The sequence below is a fragment of the Eschscholzia californica genome, unplaced genomic scaffold, assembly GCF_041429995.1.
Source record: "Eschscholzia californica isolate CP2 unplaced genomic scaffold, dmEscCali1.0.p SCAF_2, whole genome shotgun sequence".
Classification (NCBI taxonomy): Eukaryota; Viridiplantae; Streptophyta; class Magnoliopsida; order Ranunculales; family Papaveraceae; genus Eschscholzia; species Eschscholzia californica.
Window position 1 is genome coordinate 64,857,661 of NW_028238309.1, and position 20,187 is coordinate 64,877,847.

The 20,187-nt window shown below is 39.6% G+C and overlaps 2 protein-coding genes across 2 annotated transcripts; one reads left to right on the forward strand and one right to left on the reverse strand.

Annotated features, from left to right (window-relative positions):
- The first annotated feature begins 6,186 nt into the window (after positions 1-6,186).
- LOC147560342 (cysteine-rich receptor-like protein kinase 10) lies at positions 6,187-15,003 on the forward strand. Its single transcript, XM_086662523.1, has 8 exons — positions 6,187-7,231; positions 7,555-7,680; positions 7,822-7,940; positions 8,024-8,234; positions 8,377-8,614; positions 8,700-8,850; positions 8,963-9,510; positions 14,447-15,003. The coding sequence occupies exons 1-7, from the start codon at positions 6,367-6,369 to the stop codon at positions 9,302-9,304; spliced, it is 2,052 nt and encodes a 683-aa protein (XP_086518649.1). The 5' UTR covers positions 6,187-6,366; the 3' UTR covers positions 9,305-9,510; positions 14,447-15,003.
- Positions 15,004-15,102: 99 nt separating this feature from the next.
- Positions 15,103-19,343, reverse strand: LOC147560343 (cysteine-rich receptor-like protein kinase 10). Its single transcript, XM_086662528.1, has 7 exons — positions 18,039-19,343; positions 17,616-17,756; positions 16,782-16,903; positions 16,503-16,713; positions 16,153-16,390; positions 15,833-15,983; positions 15,103-15,733 (listed from the first exon to the last, which is right to left on the reverse strand). The coding sequence occupies exons 1-7, from the start codon at positions 18,856-18,858 to the stop codon at positions 15,443-15,445; spliced, it is 1,974 nt and encodes a 657-aa protein (XP_086518654.1). The 5' UTR covers positions 18,859-19,343; the 3' UTR covers positions 15,103-15,442.
- Between the last annotated feature and the right edge of the window lie 844 nt (positions 19,344-20,187).

The window sequence follows — 20,187 nt, forward strand, 5'->3', positions numbered from 1 at the left end:
TTAGGGAGGTAATAGATCTAACCATCAATATTTAAGATCAAACACAACGAACGACCAGATTTATCTATGGGTTTGTCCCAGTCAGCACAAAACATTGTGTTTTGTTATATAGATGTGCTTCAATTATTAGGTAAAAATTAGATTAAATAAAATAAAAATATATAGATCAATAAAATAGAGGAGTAACTAATAAACTTGGACTTGCCATGTGTCCTAAATAGTTGATAATTCATAAAGTTGCGTCTATTAGAGCATCTCCAACCCCAGTCTGTCTTAGACCGAAAAAAACACTTTTTCACCCAAAATTTTTGGCCTCAGCTCAGCCTCAATAATTCAGCTCCAACCCCAGCCTCTCTTGAAGCCGAAAATTTGTTTATGTGGGAAAAGCGTGTGTGGCGTTTTTGTTGGTGTGCGAGAAACGTGTGTGGTTTTGTATATATACAAAACACGTTTTTGAACTATTTTCGAAATAATATTTTTTTTCCAAAGTTGAAAAATTCTTCGAGGACCGACACTTTCGTTCAATGTATTTTAATGATTTAATGCAAAAGTCGGTTTGTATTAATATAATTTTATTATTAATGTTGGTTTTGATTTTTAAGTTATTTTTAATTTTATATTTAATTGTTTAGGGGACACCTTCAGTCCCCCCTAGTGTTAGGGGCGACTGAAGGTGCGACTCCAGCCTCCGCCCCAGGTGACTGGGCCTAGAGCACCGGGCGGAGGTCATAAGTTTGAATTTATGGCCTTCGCTCGACTGAGGCTGGAGTTGTTCTTAGGCGTTTGTCTTTCTTATTCTTGGATCCCCTTTTCTCTTAGCACTCCATAGACCTCGTGTCACGGCCTTTTTGTCCCGTTAGGTCGACCCGGCATATTATCCTCAAAGACACGGGTCGATAGTGCGGAATATCAAATCCTAACGTACCGTGCGGCGCTATGTATTCCCTCCTAACACATAGCCAGCCTTCCCGAACATATTCGGAGCATCTCGACTATCAAGTCATCTTGGTTCCCAACCAATAATGCGGCATGACACCAACGTGTCCCAAACCTACGAGCATAGCTCGAGCCGTCCCGTATAACGCTTCCTTGAGTCATAGACTCTCGCCCACTATAAAGGATACCAACATATGTGCGGAGCACACCAAGCCGCCTATGCGGATCTTGCCATCTAGTCTCAAGCATCCGGCACCTTATCATCTCGGCTTACCATCCGGACATTGGGCATAGGAGCATCCATCTCTAATAAGCTACCTAATGCCCAACATAGCACATCAAGGCTTGGCCCCTTGAATAGCTCAATCCTCCTTATGGAATATGCTAGCACGACGCACGCCTCGCCATGGCATGAGAACATGCAACACCTTCTCCAAAGGAACCCGCAGTAACCTATCTCCAGGTACTGTCCCGAGCCATTTCCTATGACAAGGGAACCCGTGCAATATGCTTCTCTCGCATACGCTAGGCCGGCCTCATGGGTTGCGCCACGAGGATGCTCACTTTCGTGCATACCATGCTAAGATGGGCGAGCTCCCATCCACGAGGTCTTGGCATATGCTGGATGCATATGAGGAAGGGAGACCACCCCCTCCTAAGGTGCAAACTTCTTGTTTTGCCTATTTCCACAAGGAAACATCAATCCTTTTAACCAGGCATACTCTCGTCCAAATGACCCTTCGTATCCTTGACAAAGTCTTGAATGCCACGGACGTCCCGTGCATGGCCTAAGGAAGCTTGCTGGCACTCTTGCCCTACTTCGACCTCGTATTCGGCCCTACGGCCTATATGCTCGTACGTGCTCTCCTAGCACTCGTCACGTCATATGCATGCTCAACAATATGCACGTGACATACTCCCCCACTTGTAATGTCGACGTCCTCGTCGACTAAGTTTGGAGTACTTCAATCTTCTGCCTCCACTCCGATGCTACCACTGCACCTTCATGCCTTCGGCAGACCGCACCTCCGTGCGAACTCAACTACGCAGTCTCGTCGCGCAGGTTCCCCCTCCGGGTTAACTCAATCTTCTGCAATGCATCCTCCGATGCGTTAGGATAATGGTCTTCTCTACCATTCATCCATGCTCAATGTCGCTTCTCTGTTGCAGCCTCCGCCGCTCCTCAAACTCAGGTACCTCACCTCCTCGGCTTCACCTCGAGTTGGCATCTCGATTGTCACCTTTCGCCTCTGCTTTCGTGACCAATCTTGCCATGCGTATCGCAGTAAACTGCGACACAACTCGTCACCCTGGTACCTCAGCAACCGTTGCCTTCACCCGAGTTAGCATCTCGACGCCACTGCGTCTTGCCATGTGCCTGCAATGTTGCCATCGCAAAGCAACTCGTCTTCAATGTCACTCACCTCTGGATCAGACCCAACGTACCCATGTACTCCACGTTCTGACTCCTTGGTTTGCTTGTTCATTGAGACCCTCGTTACGCCCTCCGGCTTCTCACATCAAGTGCACTCTAGTACCTAAGTATCCACTACTTGTACCCTTGAGTGTAGACCACTTGAACTCTTCGCAATGTCGCCCCTCTCTCGACGACCCTTGCCTCGATTGTGCCTCTGCACCTGCACCTCTGTGCAACTCAAACAAGCCTCTGCTTGTGCGCCTCCGCGCTTGCGCCCCGTGCGCTCGGCATCCTCCATGCCATCCCTTCCTCGGGAAATTGTTGTGTTGCCTTCGATGTCCACTGAAACGAGCACGGTAGCTTCTCTCCGCGAGAACTACATGGTACCAAACCATCCACCACTGGCATACTCTTGGGAACGTCCTCTTGACTACATCCAGACACACACTTGCCATTTAATCATTGGCGATGCTCCTTAACCCGAGCATCTTGGTAGGCTCGTGTCCCTCTTGAACACATCCGAACGTACCACCGCATAAGTTCCAACACATCTCATGCAGCACCATACGGCTTACTACACACTGTCACACTCGACGTTGTCATATATCTCTGACGATCTGAACTTGGTTCCAACTATCACCAGAATTGGACGATGCTTAATGTCACCACGACACACCATCCTGAAATCCCATAACGTGAGCTGATCTCTTCTCAGTCACCACGTACTCATTGCACACTGTAGGCTTGAACTCGGTTCCAACTTACCTCCAATGCATAACTCAAACATGGGCCGATCCACTTCAGATACAATGACCCTCATATTACTTGATGGCTTGAACTCGGTTCCAACTACCATCAGTACTGTACTTGGTCTCGTGAATCTGTCTCCATAGACTTCACACCAATATGTCCATAAGCTTCAATGTTGGTTTCGGCTTATAGCACTCATTCGACATACCACACACAAACGTGCTAGCATATCCATGTCTCATCTCAAGTGAGTTCGTTCTCTTTGGAACTCAAATGCGCTTACCATGCTCCGTGCCGAACTCTATCGTGCACCATACCACATAAGCACAACTTGATCTAGCACCAACTTGCCCAACGATGTACTCTGTCCATCTATCTTACTCTTGACCCCTGTCTTCTGTAAGTAGCTTGAACTCACAACATCACAAGTCGCTCGATGCTACCTTCGGCTTAAGCATAAGAGAGTATCCTTCAACACCTTGTTGCCATACCCTGCTCTAACGCTCAAGTATCACTCGGATCAACATAGCTCCACTCTTGGATGCCAATCCAACAAGCTTACTCACACTAGCTTACCACAAGCTCTCAGCCTGACTCTACTTGCCATCTTGGTACACTTCATACCAAGCCTGTTGTCCACACAAAGGACTCTAACATATGATGTACCCAATGCGCACCAAATCGTACTAAGCATTACTGCACTAAGCTCTCACACGACTCCCCGTGCCATTCTCGGTTCATCCCATTTTCTGCACTTGTCCTTACCTCCAAAGGACTCAAGTATATATGGTACCTTCTTGCCAACCAAGTCACACTGAACTCTTGCCACTGAGCTTGCACATGACTTCTTGTGTCAATACGGTTCCATCTCATATCTCGCATATGTCCTTCATCTCAAAGGAACATAGACCCAAGTATAGCTACCACCGTAGCATCCGTGCATACGGCCTATTCCTTCTATCAGAACTCTCGTCGCCTTATGCACCATGCATCCCTTAACAAGGTCCCCTCTTAGCACCGTAGCTTCAGAGACCATATCATCTTGAATGCATCTCACTCTGAAAGCCATCTCTTGGAATCATGCTCTCAACGTAGCTCTTCATACACACTCCAGTATACCACATACCATAGTGGGAGAATCACTAAGCTCTTCGTCACACTCTTCGAGCATAGATACCATCTCTTGCACCTGCCGTCCAGGCTCTAGAAGTATGCTTCCAAACATACCACATGTTCTTAGGCATATCTTCATGCTTGTCACCTCAAGCTCCCAAAACACATCCATTTGCCACAATCACTAGGCTCTTGGAACATATCTTGTAGCTATCAAGCTCTTAATCCATCTATCACTAGGACCAGAGCTATATACTCGTTTGCCTATCCACTAGGCTATTATACCAATTGTTAAATGGGTATCAGGATGCAATACATCTTCACTCGTGCATCTCCATCCTGTAGCTCAGGCTCTGACATCCATTTCTCATCTAGGATCAGAGCACAATACTCTAGCTTGTCATCCAAGCTCTGATCACTATTCTCGTCTGGGATCAGAACACAATCCATTAGCTTGCTCTTCAAGCTCTGATACCAATTGTCAAATAGGTATCAGAGTGTAGTATATGTCTAGCCTGCACCTCATCAGGCTCTGATACCAATTGTCACGGCCTTTTTGTCCCGTTAGGTCGACCCGGCATATTATCCTCAAAGACACGGGTCGATAGTGCGGAATATCAAATCCTAACGTACCGTGCGGCGCTATGTATTCCCTCCTAACACATAGCCAGCCTTCCCGAACATATTCGGAGCATCTCGACTATCAAGTCATCTTGGTTCCCAACCAATAATGCGGCATGACACCAACGTGTCCCAAACCTACGAGCATAGCTCGAGCCGTCCCGTATAACGCTTCCTTGAGTCATAGACTCTCGCCCACTATAAAGGATACCAACATATGTGCGGAGCACACCAAGCCGCCTATGCGGATCTTGCCATCTAGTCTCAAGCATCCGGCACCTTATCATCTCGGCTTACCATCCGGACATTGGGCATAGGAGCATCCATCTCTAATAAGCTACCTAATGCCCAACATAGCACATCAAGGCTTGGCCCCTTGAATAGCTCAATCCTCCTTATGGAATATGCTAGCACGACGCACGCCTCGCCATGGCATGAGAACATGCAACACCTTCTCCAAAGGAACCCGCAGTAACCTATCTCCAGGTACTGTCCCGAGCCATTTCCTATGACAAGGGAACCCGTGCAATATGCTTCTCTCGCATACGCTAGGCCGGCCTCATGGGTTGCGCCACGAGGATGCTCACTTTCGTGCATACCATGCTAAGATGGGCGAGCTCCCATCCACGAGGTCTTGGCATATGCTGGATGCATATGAGGAAGGGAGACCACCCCCTCCTAAGGTGCAAACTTCTTGTTTTGCCTATTTCCACAAGGAAACATCAATCCTTTTAACCAGGCATACTCTCGTCCAAATGACCCTTCGTATCCTTGACAAAGTCTTGAATGCCACGGACGTCCCGTGCATGGCCTAAGGAAGCTTGCTGGCACTCTTGCCCTACTTCGACCTCGTATTCGGCCCTACGGCCTATATGCTCGTACGTGCTCTCCTAGCACTCGTCACGTCATATGCATGCTCAACAATATGCACGTGACACTCGGACTGCCCTAATCATAAAGGTGTGTCTATTAGGAGTCTATCTTTCTTATTCTTGGGATCCTTTTCTCTTAGCACCCATAGACTGCGGACTGCCCCGATCCCTGAGTTTCAGACTGCTCAACTCAAAGCCTATGGAAAGTGCCAATAGAAGAATTGCGCTAAGAAGAAATCCACATGACGCCTTAGGAGGCATCCAATTCATAATTGAATCACCTATTTTGTGGAAAATGACAAGATACTTATAACAAACAAACTAGTAAAACCCAATTTTACCCACCACATAAAAAACAAGTACATCAATTTTTTTATTTTTATTTTGGTTTATAACCTAATCTATCTCTTCAAGTAATCCAAGCACCACCCATATCATATTCAATGTCTTCTTTTTATTCAGAAGACAACTCACATCAAACTAAATAACCTACTTTTGATTTTATTACAACTTTAAATAAAATAAAATTTAAATAAAACCCTTTGATTTTTCAATGTTGTTATCATGAACATTGACTCCATATTGACTTGTGATCTATAACAACCAAAAAATGAATCAAAGTTCATCAACTTCATCTGAAAAAGAAAAACAGCTAGAATGGGTCATTTTGATCTGTTTTTATCATATATTTCTACTATTTTCATCATCATAATCCTTCATGTTTTCCCCTCAAAAGCACAAACTTCACCCACTTATATCTACAAATTTTGTACTGGATCAAATATCACAGCTAATAGTAGATATAAATCAAATCTCAACCTTCTTCTTTCTTCTCTTTCTTCATCAAACAACAACACAATCATCAAAAATGGATACTTCAACACCACAGCCGCCCGGAACCCAGATACCGTTTACGGGGCTTTTCAGTGTAGAGGTGATGATACTAAAGAAGTATGTCAAAATTGTGTCACAAAAGCATCTAAAGATATTACTCAAACTAATATTGGGTGTCCAAATTCAAACCAAGCTATTATAATATATGATGAGTGTTTGTTAAGGTACTCAAATGAATCTTTCTTTTCGATTATGAAAGATAGCCCTGCAGTTTTTCTATCTAATACTATTAGTGTCACTGACCCAGATCAGTTTAATAAGGTATTAGGTGAGGTAATGGATAATACTGTAAAAGAAGCTATATCTAATGGTACTTCTTTTAAGAATTATGCAATCGGAGAAAAGAATTATACTCAATTTAAGAAGATATATGGGTTAGTACAGTGCACATCTGATCTATCATCTAGTGATTGTAATATATGTCTTCGAGGGGCAGTAAGCCAATTACCTAGATGTTGTAGTGGAAAACAAGGTGGACGAGTTATTCGACCAAGTTGTATTGTTCGATACGAGATTTATCCTATTGTTGGAAGTAACTTAGCTTCACCACCAGCACCAGCTCCATCTCCACCTCTAGAACTACCACCACCTGTGACCAACACCAACACCACCACCACCACTACAAACTGTAAGTTTTCTCTTACATCTTTGAAGATCTTAGGTAGTATTTTGTTTTTCTTTTTCTCGTAGTCAGATCTGAAATCTGAGTCAAGGTCTCATTTGACTTGGTCAAATTTTAGACTGTTTGTTTTTGCCCAACCTGTGATGTTTGACTTGTCTGGATGACTATTTCATATTTAATTTGAGTCTATTTGAGTCGGACCAGTCAGACTCAGACATTGAGAAAAAACACCATGTCAGTCTTCTTTGTAAAAATTAGCAGATAGAGGTTGTTCAATACTAGTTCATGTTTAAGGTGTAGATTGCTTATGGATTTGGGTTCTTATGCAGCAAATGGGAAGAATAGATCGACACTTGTTGTCTCTATAGTCGTTCCATCGGTAATTGCAGTATTACTAACTGTAGCAGTTTGGTGCTTCTGTTTCAGAAGAAAACAAGCAAAGAAGAAATTGCATGGTTAGTAGCTTCCCCTGTTACTGTTTTCTTTTCTTATTTCTGGTCTCGACTGATAAGGGAAGGTTTATCATCTCCCACATGGAAGTTCATGAAACTATTAGTAATATGGTTCAATCTTTCTTCTTGTTATTTTTGTTGCAGATAATGAGATTAAGAATGCAGAATCTTTGCAGTTCAAGTTTAGCACAATAAGTGCTGCAACGAATGACTTCTCCGAAGCTAATAAGCTCGGTGAAGGTGGTTTTGGTCCCGTTTACAAGGTATATAACATTTAGTAGAATTTCAAATTGGTAGCAAGTTTTTAGTTTTAACATTTCATCTCATCCTTCTTGGATGTCGTCAGGGTGTGCTTTCTGACGGGCATGACATAGCAGTGAAGAGGCTCTCGAGGAATTCTGGTCAAGGTGAAGGAGAATTCAAGAATGAAGTCGTTTTATTAGCTAAACTTCAACACAGGAATCTTGTGAGGCTGCTAGGTTTTTGCTTTGAGGAAGAAGAAAAACTACTCGTCTATGAATTCATGCCGAATGCAAGCCTTGACCAATTTATATTCGGTTTGGCTTCTTACTCTCTCTATTTTTATGTCTTATTCGTATTTAACTTCACAATAAGGCTTAGTAGCTTAATATATACATGTTTGATTTCTAGACAAACAATAGACTACAATTTGTTTTAATTTTCTGGATGAATTTTTAGATCCAATTAAACGAGCATATCTCAATTGGGAGAGACGATGCAAGATTATAGGAGGAATTGCTAGAGGTCTTCTCTATCTTCACGAGGATTCTCGACTTAAGATTATTCATCGTGATCTGAAAGCGAGCAACATATTGCTAGATGGAGATATGAACCCCAAAATTTCAGATTTTGGTATGGCAAGGCTTTTTGTGGTGGATCAAACTCAAGGCAATACAAGTAGAATCGTTGGGACATAGTAAGTTTTCAGACTAAAGAATCTTCTCCAGTGTGCCGAAAATCTACCTGAGTTCATAAGTTTTTCATTTGATACTGGTATGCAGCGGATATATGTCTCCGGAGTATGCAATGCACGGACAATTCTCTGTGAAATCAGACGTTTTTAGTTATGGTGTCTTAATCCTAGAGATCCTTAGCGGTCAGAAAAACAACTCGTTTTACGAATCTGGAGGTGCTCAAGATCTTCTAAGCTATGTGAGTATGAACAATTGTGTGTGCTGTAGTTTTCTGTTGACCGGATTCATTTGTTTATAACTTGGGTGAATTCATATCTACTATACCTTAAGCAAATGAAAAATTGTTGTAGGTGTGGATACATTGGAAAAATGGAAGTGGTTTAGATGTGTTAGATCCAAGTTTACGGGATAATTGTTCGAGGAATGAAGTAATGAGATGCATCCATATTGGGTTATTATGTGTTCAAGAAGATATATCTGATAGGCCAACAATGGCTTCCGTCGTTTTGATGCTCAATAGCTACTCTACCACTCTAGCGTCACCTTCACCACCTGCATTTTTCGCTCACGGTGCTAAAAAATCTAACATTGATTCGACAGAGAGTAGTCAAATTCCAATTGTGACAGATAGCACAACAAGTACATCATGGAGTGTCAATGACGTGACTGTTACAGAGCCCTACCCTCGGTGAAAGATGTTTTAAACTAAGTTTTAGAGTACATGTTTTCTTAATTTCGTTGTAATATCAGAAGATAGATGTCTCCCATTAAGTATGGCTACAAATAGTATTACTTTCTCCTAAAACTGAACCTGTTAGTCTTTTTGATTTTAAAGTTTATGCAGTTTGAGGAGTAGACCTTTCTTGTAATACCTACTATCTTATCCGTTAAAATAAGTGTGAGTTTTCGTGTTTAGGTTTAGAGAGAGAAACAGGAAGGAAGAGGATGATCAATAATAGAGTTTTCATTAGTACTAATCAATGAGCTAAGAACTCATATTTATACAGTTTGAGTGTAGTTAGAGAGAGAGTGAGAGGGAAAAACAGTTAGTTATAACAACCTAACAAACTTATGTATATAGGCACTCTCTCGTCTCTCATCCTTTCTACTCTTTATCTTCTTACTCTTACACTCCCCCTCAAGCTGATGAGCAGTGAGAAATCAGATTGGAGAAGAAGCAAACACCATTAAAGAGCGGAGAAGAGACTTAAACAAAGGATTGGAAAGCCCCTTGGTGAAGACATCAGCAAGTTGCATTGATGAAGAAACACATTCCAACTTAAGAACCCCTGAAGCCACCAGCTCCCTAACAAAGTGATAGTCTATTTCGACATGCTTAGTTCGAGCATGAAAGACAGGATTCATAGCAAGGTGTTTAGCACCCATATTATCACAAAAGAGCTCAAAAATGCCTGAATGAGGAACTCCCAATTCATTAAGAACATAGGAAATCCAAAGAAGCTCAGATGAAGCAAAAGCTAAAGCCTTGTACTCTGCTTCTGTACTCGATCTGGCCACTGTGGGCTGCTTTTTAGAAGACCAAGCAATTAGAGTTGAGCCAAGGAACACACAGTAGCCTGAGGTTGACCTTCTAGTATCAACACACCCAGCCCAATCAGAGTCACTATAAGCTCTAAGAGAAGAAGTATCTCCTGCACAAATAGGAACACCAGATCCCAAAGACCCTTTGAGATACTTCAAAATTCTCTTAACCAACTGTAAATGAAGATCAGTGGGAGAATGCATGAATTGAGCCACATAATTGACACCAAATGAAATATCAGGTCTGGTCATTGTCAAGTATTGTAAACCCCCAACAAGACTCCTATATAGAGTAGGATCAGACAATGGTATCCCATCATGAGTTGACAATCTTTTACCAAATGGTATAGGAGTAGCAATTGGTTTCGAATCCAAAAGATCAGCCTTTTGGAGAAGCTCCAAAGTATACTTCTGTTGTGTCAACAAGAGATCAGAGTTAGGAAGAGTAGTAACCTCAATCCCCAAAAAGTAGTGAAAAGAGCCCAAGTCCTTCATGGCAAATTCAAGACCCAAAGTGTCAATAAGAACTTGAATAGCAGATGAAGAAGAGCCTGTTAATATAATGTCATCAACATATAGGAGAAGGACCAGAGTATCCACTCCATTTTTGTATACAAACATTGAATGATCTGTGGAGCTTCTAAGAAACCCATATTGTTGAAGAAAGTCAGAAAACCTTGTGTACCAGGCTCTAGGAGCTTGTTTTAAGCCATATAGAGATTTATGGAGATGACAAACTAAAGAAGAGTTGTCTGAATCCACAAACCCAGGTGGCTGCATCATATATACATCTTCATCAAGAACTCCATGAAGGAAAGCATTGGATACATCCAACTGCTTTATGAGCCATTTATTAGTAACAGCCATTGTAAGAACCACTCTTATAGTGGAAGACTTGACCACTGGACTAAAAGTCTCAGAATAGTCCAGACCATCTAGTTGATGAAACCCCTTGGCCACCAACCTTGCCTTGTACCTGTCAATACTTCCATCTGACTTCAATTTTGTCTTAAAAACCCATTTACAGCCCAAAATATTCATAGATGGGGTAGAGGGAACCAAGCTCCAAGTACCATTCTTCTGTAATGCATCATACTCCTCTTGCATAGCTTGACACCAGGCAGGACTCTTAGAGGCTTGTTTATAGGAGGTTGGGTCAGGAGGAATATCTAAGAGGCTGACAAAGGCCTAAGGTAAAGGATGACACACAGAGAAATGGGAAACAAAGTCTGGCAAGTACTTTGGTCTATGAATACCCTCTTTAGATCTTGTGGTCATTGTATGTATAGGTTGAATAGGTAGTGAAGGAGCAGAAGCATCACTATTTTCTGTAATAGAACCAATATGAGATGAGACAGAAGAATCTTCTTGAATAGGAACAGACACAGAGGGCTGAGAAGAAGAAGAAGATGGTACCACTGGATCACCTGGTGTGTTAACTGTAGTGATGATAGGGAGAAGCACTTGAGAAGAAGAAACATTAGATGATGAAGAACCTTGATCACTATCAAAAGGAAAAAGATCTTCATCAAAGACCACATGTCTTGAGAAATATATTCTGCCTGTGGTCATATCAAGACACCTGTAGCCTTTATAAATCGAGCTATAACCCAAGAAAACACACCTAACAGATTTGGGACTCAATTTGTCTTCTCTAATAGCTCCTAAGTGTGGATAGCAAGCACATCCAAACACTTTGAGCATTGAAAAATCAGACACATGGCCAAATAAAACCTCATGAGGAGATTTTCCATCTAAGACTTTTGATGGTAATCTGTTTATAATATAGGAGGCTGTATCAAAAGACTCAAACCAATATTCTTTAGGCACAGAAGCTTGAAAAGCCAATGTATTGCCCATCTCAGTGATTTACCTGTTCTTTCTCTCAGCTCTACCATTTTGCTGAGGAGTATAGGGACAAGAGCATCTCAAAGATATCCCATTAGCATCTAAAAATTTCTTAAACTCTCCTTTAGAGAGTTCAGGAGCCCCATCTGTTTGGAAGACTTTAATAGAAGTAGAAAGAAGCTTCTCAAATGTCAATTTGAATTGTTTGAAACAGTTGAGATTATCAGACCTAAGCTTCATAGGATAAATCCAAAAGTATCTACTGTAGTCATCAACAAACAAAATGTAATACCTTGCTCCTGAGATAGAAGTAACAGGAGAAGGACCCCAGATGTCACAATGGATCATATAAAGAGGAGTAGGGGTAATACTAGATGAGAGCTCAAAAGGTTGAGACTTGCTCTTACCTAATTGACATGGTTCACACACTCCCAAAGATTCAGAAGAATCAAGAACAATTTGTGCAGACTTATGAAGAGTTTCAAGAGTACTTTTAGAGGTATGTCCAAGTCTTTTATGCCACAAGACTAAGGACCCTTTAACACTTGACACATAAGCTTCTTCATGAGATATAATAGTGTCAAATTCAATAGGATATAAGTCATTTAGCATAGGACCAGCAGTTAAAATTGTTTGAGTAGCTAAGTCTTTAATATCATATCCCCATGGGAAGAACTCCACTGAACATTGATTGTCTCTAGTGAATTTAGACACAGATAATAGATTCTTTCTCAATTCAGGTACTACCAAAGTATTTTTCAGCCAAAAATCATGAGAATTGGACTGTATTTGAACATCTCCTGAGCTAGTAATAGGAATAGACTTACCACTTCCTACTAGAACAGATTGAGAACCTAAATAAGGTTGAGATGAATTTAGTACCTTAGCATTATTTGTCATATGGCTAGAAGCTCCTGAATCAGCCAACCAAGTACCTTCTGAAGTATGATTAGGTTTCATAGATGCAGTATAGCACTCTTCAACAATAGCAATATTACACTCTTCCTGTTTATTCTCATCAATTTTATCATCTTCTGAAATATGTAAGCCAGCAAATGCTTGAGGATGAGCATACCTATCTAGTTCATATCGAAATCGACACTTATAAGCTTAATGGCCCCATTTCCTACAGATTCCACAAGGAATGCTCGAAAAATCAAAATTAACTACTTTCTGATTATGCAAATTTTGATTTGAACTTGTATTTGAATTTCGATTTGTAATTGAATTTCGATTTGTGTTTGAATATGAACTTGTGTTTGAATTTGAGGTTGTATTAGAATTTTAATTCGAATGTGAACCTGAATTTTGTGTTCTAATTTGAGAATCACTCGATTTCATAGCATTTGTGTTTGAATATTGTTTTGAAGGCTGATTATGGTTGAATTTGGAGCCAGACTGATTTGATCTATAAGAATTTGTGTTTGAATATGAATTAGGTTTCCTACCTTGAGAGGTTTTGACATAATATGCTAGTTGATCATCTTGATCTTGACTTAAAAGCCATTGTTCATGATGAAGAAGCTTAGATCTAAGCTCAGGAAGTGTAATATTGTCAGTTCTATTGTTAATTGTGATTATGAATTGATTAAATTCTTTACCTAAACCAGATAAGATGATCTGAATCATCTCTTTATCAGAAACTCTATCTCTAACAGCAGTTAATGAATCAGCAAGAGATTTGAGTTTACGAAGATATTCACTTACAGATGCTGATCCTCTTTTTGTATTTTGAAGTTGACGACGAAGAAGATCTTGTTTAGCTTCAAATTCTTCTGTATAAACTGTCTCTAAGTTACTCCATATTTCTCGAGAAGTTTGAAGACCTAGAACATCAGCTGAAATTGACTTAGAAAAGGTTGCTTTAAGACAAGATTTAACGAAGTTATCTTGTTTTCTCCAATTGATATAATCAGGATTAGGTGAATTTCTTCCTTCTGAATCAATGATCGAAATCTCTGGTTTACTAACAGATCCATCAACATAACCGTATAGATCATTACTGATAAGAATTGCTTCAAATTGATCTTTCCAAACTAAGAAATTCGATTCATCAAGTTTATCCGAGATGTAATTCGTTATGTTTAGAGCTGGAGAATGAGATTTTGAGATTGAAGAGGAGAAATTTGATCGATCTGAACTTTCTGCCTCCATTATTGAAGCTTGATTTCGAAAAATTTCCTTAACCTAGATGCTCTGATACCATGTGAGTTTTCGTGTTTAGGTTTAGAGAGAGAAATAGGAAGGAAGAGGATGATAAATAATAGAGTTTTCATTAGTACTAATCAATGAGCTAAGAACTCATATTTATACAGTTTGAGTGTAGTTAGAGAGAGAGTGAGAGGGAAAAACAGTTAGTTATAACAACCTAACAAACTTATGTATATAGGCACTCTCTCGTCTCTCATCCTCTCTACTCTTTATCTTCTTACTCTTACAATAAGTCACCACCTAAAGAACAACAATAACAAGAAGAGAAACACGAAAAAGAAGAGTATATGTTTACCTCTAGAACTTGCACTCACAATATATAACTTGGAGGCATATGAATCCACAATCCTAGGTGCTTGGTTCGAGACACGTACCAGCCTCTGTGAGGGTTAACTTTCTTCAAACGCCTCAGGCAGTTATGGAAGGCAAGTAACAGAAAAGTTTCCGAAGATCATGAAGAGTTAGAAGATGTGATTATATTAGAGATTAAATCCACAAGCTGCATACAAGCTAGTAAAATTCAAGAAGTTCACCGGCTTTACCCTTTATCGAATTTCAATTTCATATGTTTGTTGGCAAACTATGAGAGGGTTGAACACGTACCAATCGGATATGACTTGCATACATACATGCCCTCTATAGACATTGGAAACTGGTATTTTTTCGATCTTTCGGGCTAGAAGCCATTGAATGTGGTCAATCTAGACCCGGGGACGAAGAACCCAGAGTGTTAAAAGAGTTGGTTAGTTTACTTTGGGTTCTTTCTGAAAACATTAAGATGGGTTGGTTATCTTTGCTCTTCTTTTTTCTCAAATTTCTACACTTTTTCATCTCTCCAACAATACACCATTAAGAACACCGGATAATATAAATGGCCAGAGCCCGAACATCAAGATCCTTTCAGGGTAGAAGGAATATTATGTTACAAATAAGTGAGAGTAGTGTGAGTACAGCAGCTGAAGATATCATAGAGAGTTTTACAAACTTGAGAACTTAATATACACTAGCAACAAGAGTTTTTGGTGTATTGCGATTACTTTGAGATATCTACTCATTCAGTTGTGGCAAAGAATCCAGATAAGACGTGTCGTGTTACCTCAACAATAAAATGGGGGATCGATAGACAGAGAGATGATGGTCTTATAATGGAACACTTTTTTCTCCATTATCTGCAGGCTAAAGACATCAATTGCACGCAGGCTTGCTCGTGTTACAGGAAAATATGGTGCTCATGCTGAAGCAGTGCTCCTAGAACGGTCAGACTCCCACTCATTTGTTACCGTGTGTGATGTATTACTGCTCCCGGCGAAAAATGAAGGTTTCGAAGGAGATGGTAGAATAATGGCCGACGAACTGAGCATTAAAACAATATAAGACATGGTGGGTCTATCCTCGACTTTCTCTTGAACACATAGTAATCCAATTTGAATGCTTCTAATCACTTCATTTTTCGAAAATTTATCTGCCAAAGTTGGATCCATCACATCTATACTTGTACCTTTTCTCCAATGGATCCATGCCTGCAGCAAATAGTGACCCAAACTTTAGAGATAGTAAATGAAAAATACGTAGAAAATGGCCTCTGTATTTCGAATTTTCATCATTGATTTCATACTTACAAAGCTTAAGAGATCTTCAGAAGAAGCAGAATGAACAAAACTTGTGACCTTTCGTCCACTAATAATTTCCAAAATCAAAACCCCGAAACTAAAGACGTCTGATTTCACTGAGAATAATCCGTGTAGTGCATACTCTGGGGCCATGTAACCACTGCAAACCATCATAGAAACACGCAGATAGAGTCATATATATATATATATATATGTCGGTTAATCACCCACAGTTTGATAAGTAGGATGGAGATCCTTGTGATTATTTTTGAATGATAGCAACGCTTAGATGATAATGGGTATATGAGCGTTGAGTTTACTGTACTTACAGTGTTCCAGCAATTCTACTTGTATTGCCTCGTGTTTGATCAAGTTGGAAAAGCTTAGCCATGCCGAAATCTGCAATTTTGGGGTTCATGTTCTCATCCAACAAAATATTTCCAGCTTTGAGATCCCTGTGTATAATTCTAAGGCGAGAATCTTCATGAAGATAAAGTAGTCCTCGGGCAATCCCACCAATTATTTTGTTACGTTTCTCCCAACTCAAGATCGACTTTCTCGAGGAATCTACACATTAAGTACTTGGTCTTTAAATCGATTATTATAAATGACTTTGGTAAATTACATGAATCAGTATAGAAAACGTAGATGAATAGGAGAATGGGTAGATGGTACGAACCAAATAGATACTTGTCGAGGCTTCTATTTGCTACATATTCGTAGATAAGTATCTGTTCTTCGTTTTCCAGACAAAAACCGAGAAGTCTAACAAGATTTCGATGTTGAAGCTTATGAATCAATACCACTTCATTCGTAAATTCTTGTGAACCTTGTCCAGAACCAATGGAAAGTCGTTTAACTGCTATTTCTTGCCCATCTGGAAGTTCACCCTGTAAAAATCGACAACTTGACCATCAAATATTGCTCTATCTTTCAAGCAGAACCATCAAGTTTTTACCTTGTAAACAGTACCAAAGCCACCTTCACCGAGTTTATTAGCATAGGAGAAGTCATTTGTAGCCATTCTAATTGTAGCTAAGTCAAACTGCAAGGACTCCACACTTGCTAACCCATCGCCGTCTAAAAAAATGCAACAAATTTAAGTATTTATTCACTTCCAAATGAAACTATCAAATATCAAAGAAGATAGAGGAGTGCAAAACAAGTGTAAATTCATGTAATAGACTTCACATCATTACAAAATTACGGTTGTCTGGCTAACTGGAGTTGAACCAAACTTCGAGATTTTCGACGCAAGGAGTAGGCAAAATCTTTGGTCTAAAGCACATTCAAAATACTTCGGTCGATATGCTATAAATAGAGCTGCCTGTAGCAGCTCAAGTTGACCTGTTTGTCTAGTAAGAGTGTGAAATAGGCTGTGACAAATCTTTGATCTAAAGCACATTCTTTACCACTTGAAATACAAGACTTCAACTTCTTAAATCTTTATCGTATTTAAATCATGAAGACTGACAGTGACAAAGGTCAGCCGAATCTCCATGAAACGCCACCAGGAACAAGAACGTAAGGGTACCTCCTCATCTAACACAGAATACTACAAACCCAAGGATCGAGGCAACGAGAGCCCTATACTACAAAAACTCGGTTGAAGGTCAGCCTTGGCTTTTTCGAGGAATGCTTTGATCCCCTTACAGTCTCACTCAGAGTCTAGCTCAGAATATCAGTCAGAGTCTTAGTGCGATGAGGTATACCCTTGACCACAAATCCTCAATAACTAACTAATCAAACATTCGGAACCAAATTTAAGTAATAATAGTTCAAAATTACTTACTTAAAACACCACTCTTAGTAGCTCTCCCCCATCTCTTCCTCTTGAATAAACACAACCAAATAGCTAATAATAACAAAGCTCCCCCAATTATAGTCGGAACAACAATAGCAACTACTTTAAGAGATGACCTTTTGCCCTTTCCTGCACAAGTGTTGATACAAGTTCTCACACACATATCCATACACAAGATTCACAAGAATATACAAAACCTAAAATCAAATACAGTGCGTGTTTGTTTGAATCTGAATCGACTGACTCATATGAACCCAAAATCAACCCAAATCAGCCATTCAGACGAGTCATTATACGTAACGAGTTGGACAAAAATACACATTCTGTAATCTTACTCAAGTCAATTCAGATCTTGAGTCAGATTTCAGGTCTGACTTACCAAAAAAATGAACACTAGAAGAAGTCCCATACCAGTAACACCGGGCGGCGCGGGCTTGGAAGAACCTCCAATTGTTGGTAATGGAGGAGATGATGATGAAGATTGAAAGAACACAATATTGGAAAATCTAACAAAACAATTCAAACTAAGTACAATCCCACCTCTTTTACCACTACAACAAACTTGAATTTCATTAACCATAGTTTGTAAACAAGATGAACAATCTTTACTTGATAAATCTCTACTACATTGAACCATTCCATAAACACTACTAAAATTATTATACCTAATTGAACCAGTCTGAAATTTTGAGGGTTTTGAAATAGCATCAGAGACAAGATTATTCATTAAAACACCTAATTGAGAATTATACTTATCTTCATCATCAGAGACATTAGGACCATCCCATTCATAATCAGGTGTACTTCCATTATATTGAGAGAAGAAATTAACATTAGAGTAATGTAAAACACAACTTTTGAGTCTAATTCCTGCATCTTGATGATTTAAACATCTTTGAAAGATAAGTGAAGATGAAATATTTAAACAATTTTTACATTCTTCCATTGAAAGATCATCTGTACATTGAACTAACCCATAAACAGTATCTGGGTTCTCACCAGAAGAAGTATTGAAGAAACCATTAATAGGACCATTTGAGATTAGAGATGGGAGAAGAAGGGTTTTTAGATTGGTTTCAAATTTACTACCAGAAGTGAAATTTGAAGAAGTTGATGGACATGAATGAATTATATCTTGAGCTTGACTTGGTTGTGGGTTTTGTAATAAGAAGATGATTAAACATGAAAGTTGAAATAAATTCAGAGACTTTGATATGTAAAAATTCTTCATTTCTTGGGCTTATTTGTCAACTATTCTTCATTTCTTCTTCTCTTATGTTAAGAAAGAAAGGATGGTTTTGGGGCGGATGACCCTCTCCTTAGTTTTTTGTGTAAGTAGACAAGTCGGAACATTCCCAACAATCTTACCAGAGACTACAAATTGTGACGCCTCACGCCTTAACAGTTAAGAATACTGTTTTGTTTTGGCACTTTAGACTCATGTCCACATCTACGGAGTTTTGTTCTCAACGACGTTCCACGAGCTCAACCAAACGACCTCGTCACTCACCAAACTTGAGTGTAAACCTATAGCCTAGACTTCAGACACTCTCGCGAGCGATGTGAGACTATCACAATCCCCCACTGTCATTGAAAAGCCTTCTTCGGCTCTGATACCGCTTGTGGCGCCCCAAGCGTTATCGGTTAAAGATATTCCTACTCTAGACTACACGAAATCAATGATCTCCTTTCGAGTCAAACTCTCTTTCTTGATATAATTTTTCACTCTCAATTAATGTTTGATTCCTAATTATGTCTGGACATGTTTACTTCGTAGTTTTATTCTGTTAATTTTCTAATCTTAACAAGTGCGGGATCTCGACTAGTCTAGTTGACCCAAAATGTCATGGAAAAAAAAATCACCCCTGCCCACTCGTCTCTCTGTTAGTCTCCCACTATTTTTCATTATTAAATAAATAATGACATTTGCTAAAAAAAAAAATATTTTTATTGATTATTTCTTTTTTTTATTTGTAAAATTATGTATGAGGAAGAAAATAATGACAACATGTGCCACCCAACCATTTAAGACAGGTATAGAGTGGACCGAGTCTTTCAACTATTTTTTTTTTTTTTTGTTGAAGAACCGAGTCTTTCAACTACAAAAAAAAAAAGTGTACTAAGTCAGTCTATAGGAAAGTTCACAATACTTGACCAGTTATGTCTCCTGGTGTGACTTGTGATTTGTCTTTTGAGCTTATCTAAATGAGATGGTGAATCAGATCTGCTATCTGACCCAGACCAAGTGAGATTCCAAACGCCTTGCTCTTCTTATCCGTTTCTTATAAATATATCTAACTCATAATATTTTTTGGTCTGAATATGGATATGTGAATGAGTGAACCCATAGTTATTGTTTTAAATTTGAATGGGTCAAATTCAAATGATAAATCAAATTGAGTTGTAATTAGGTCATTCACATTCAACTTTAATTTGTATCCCAAATCTTCAAATGACATTTCTTTCTCATTTTATAGACCTCTTTTTGAATTTTACCCTTAATATATCTATATTTATTGACATAAAACTTACATATTATACGACGTAAAACAAAACTAAG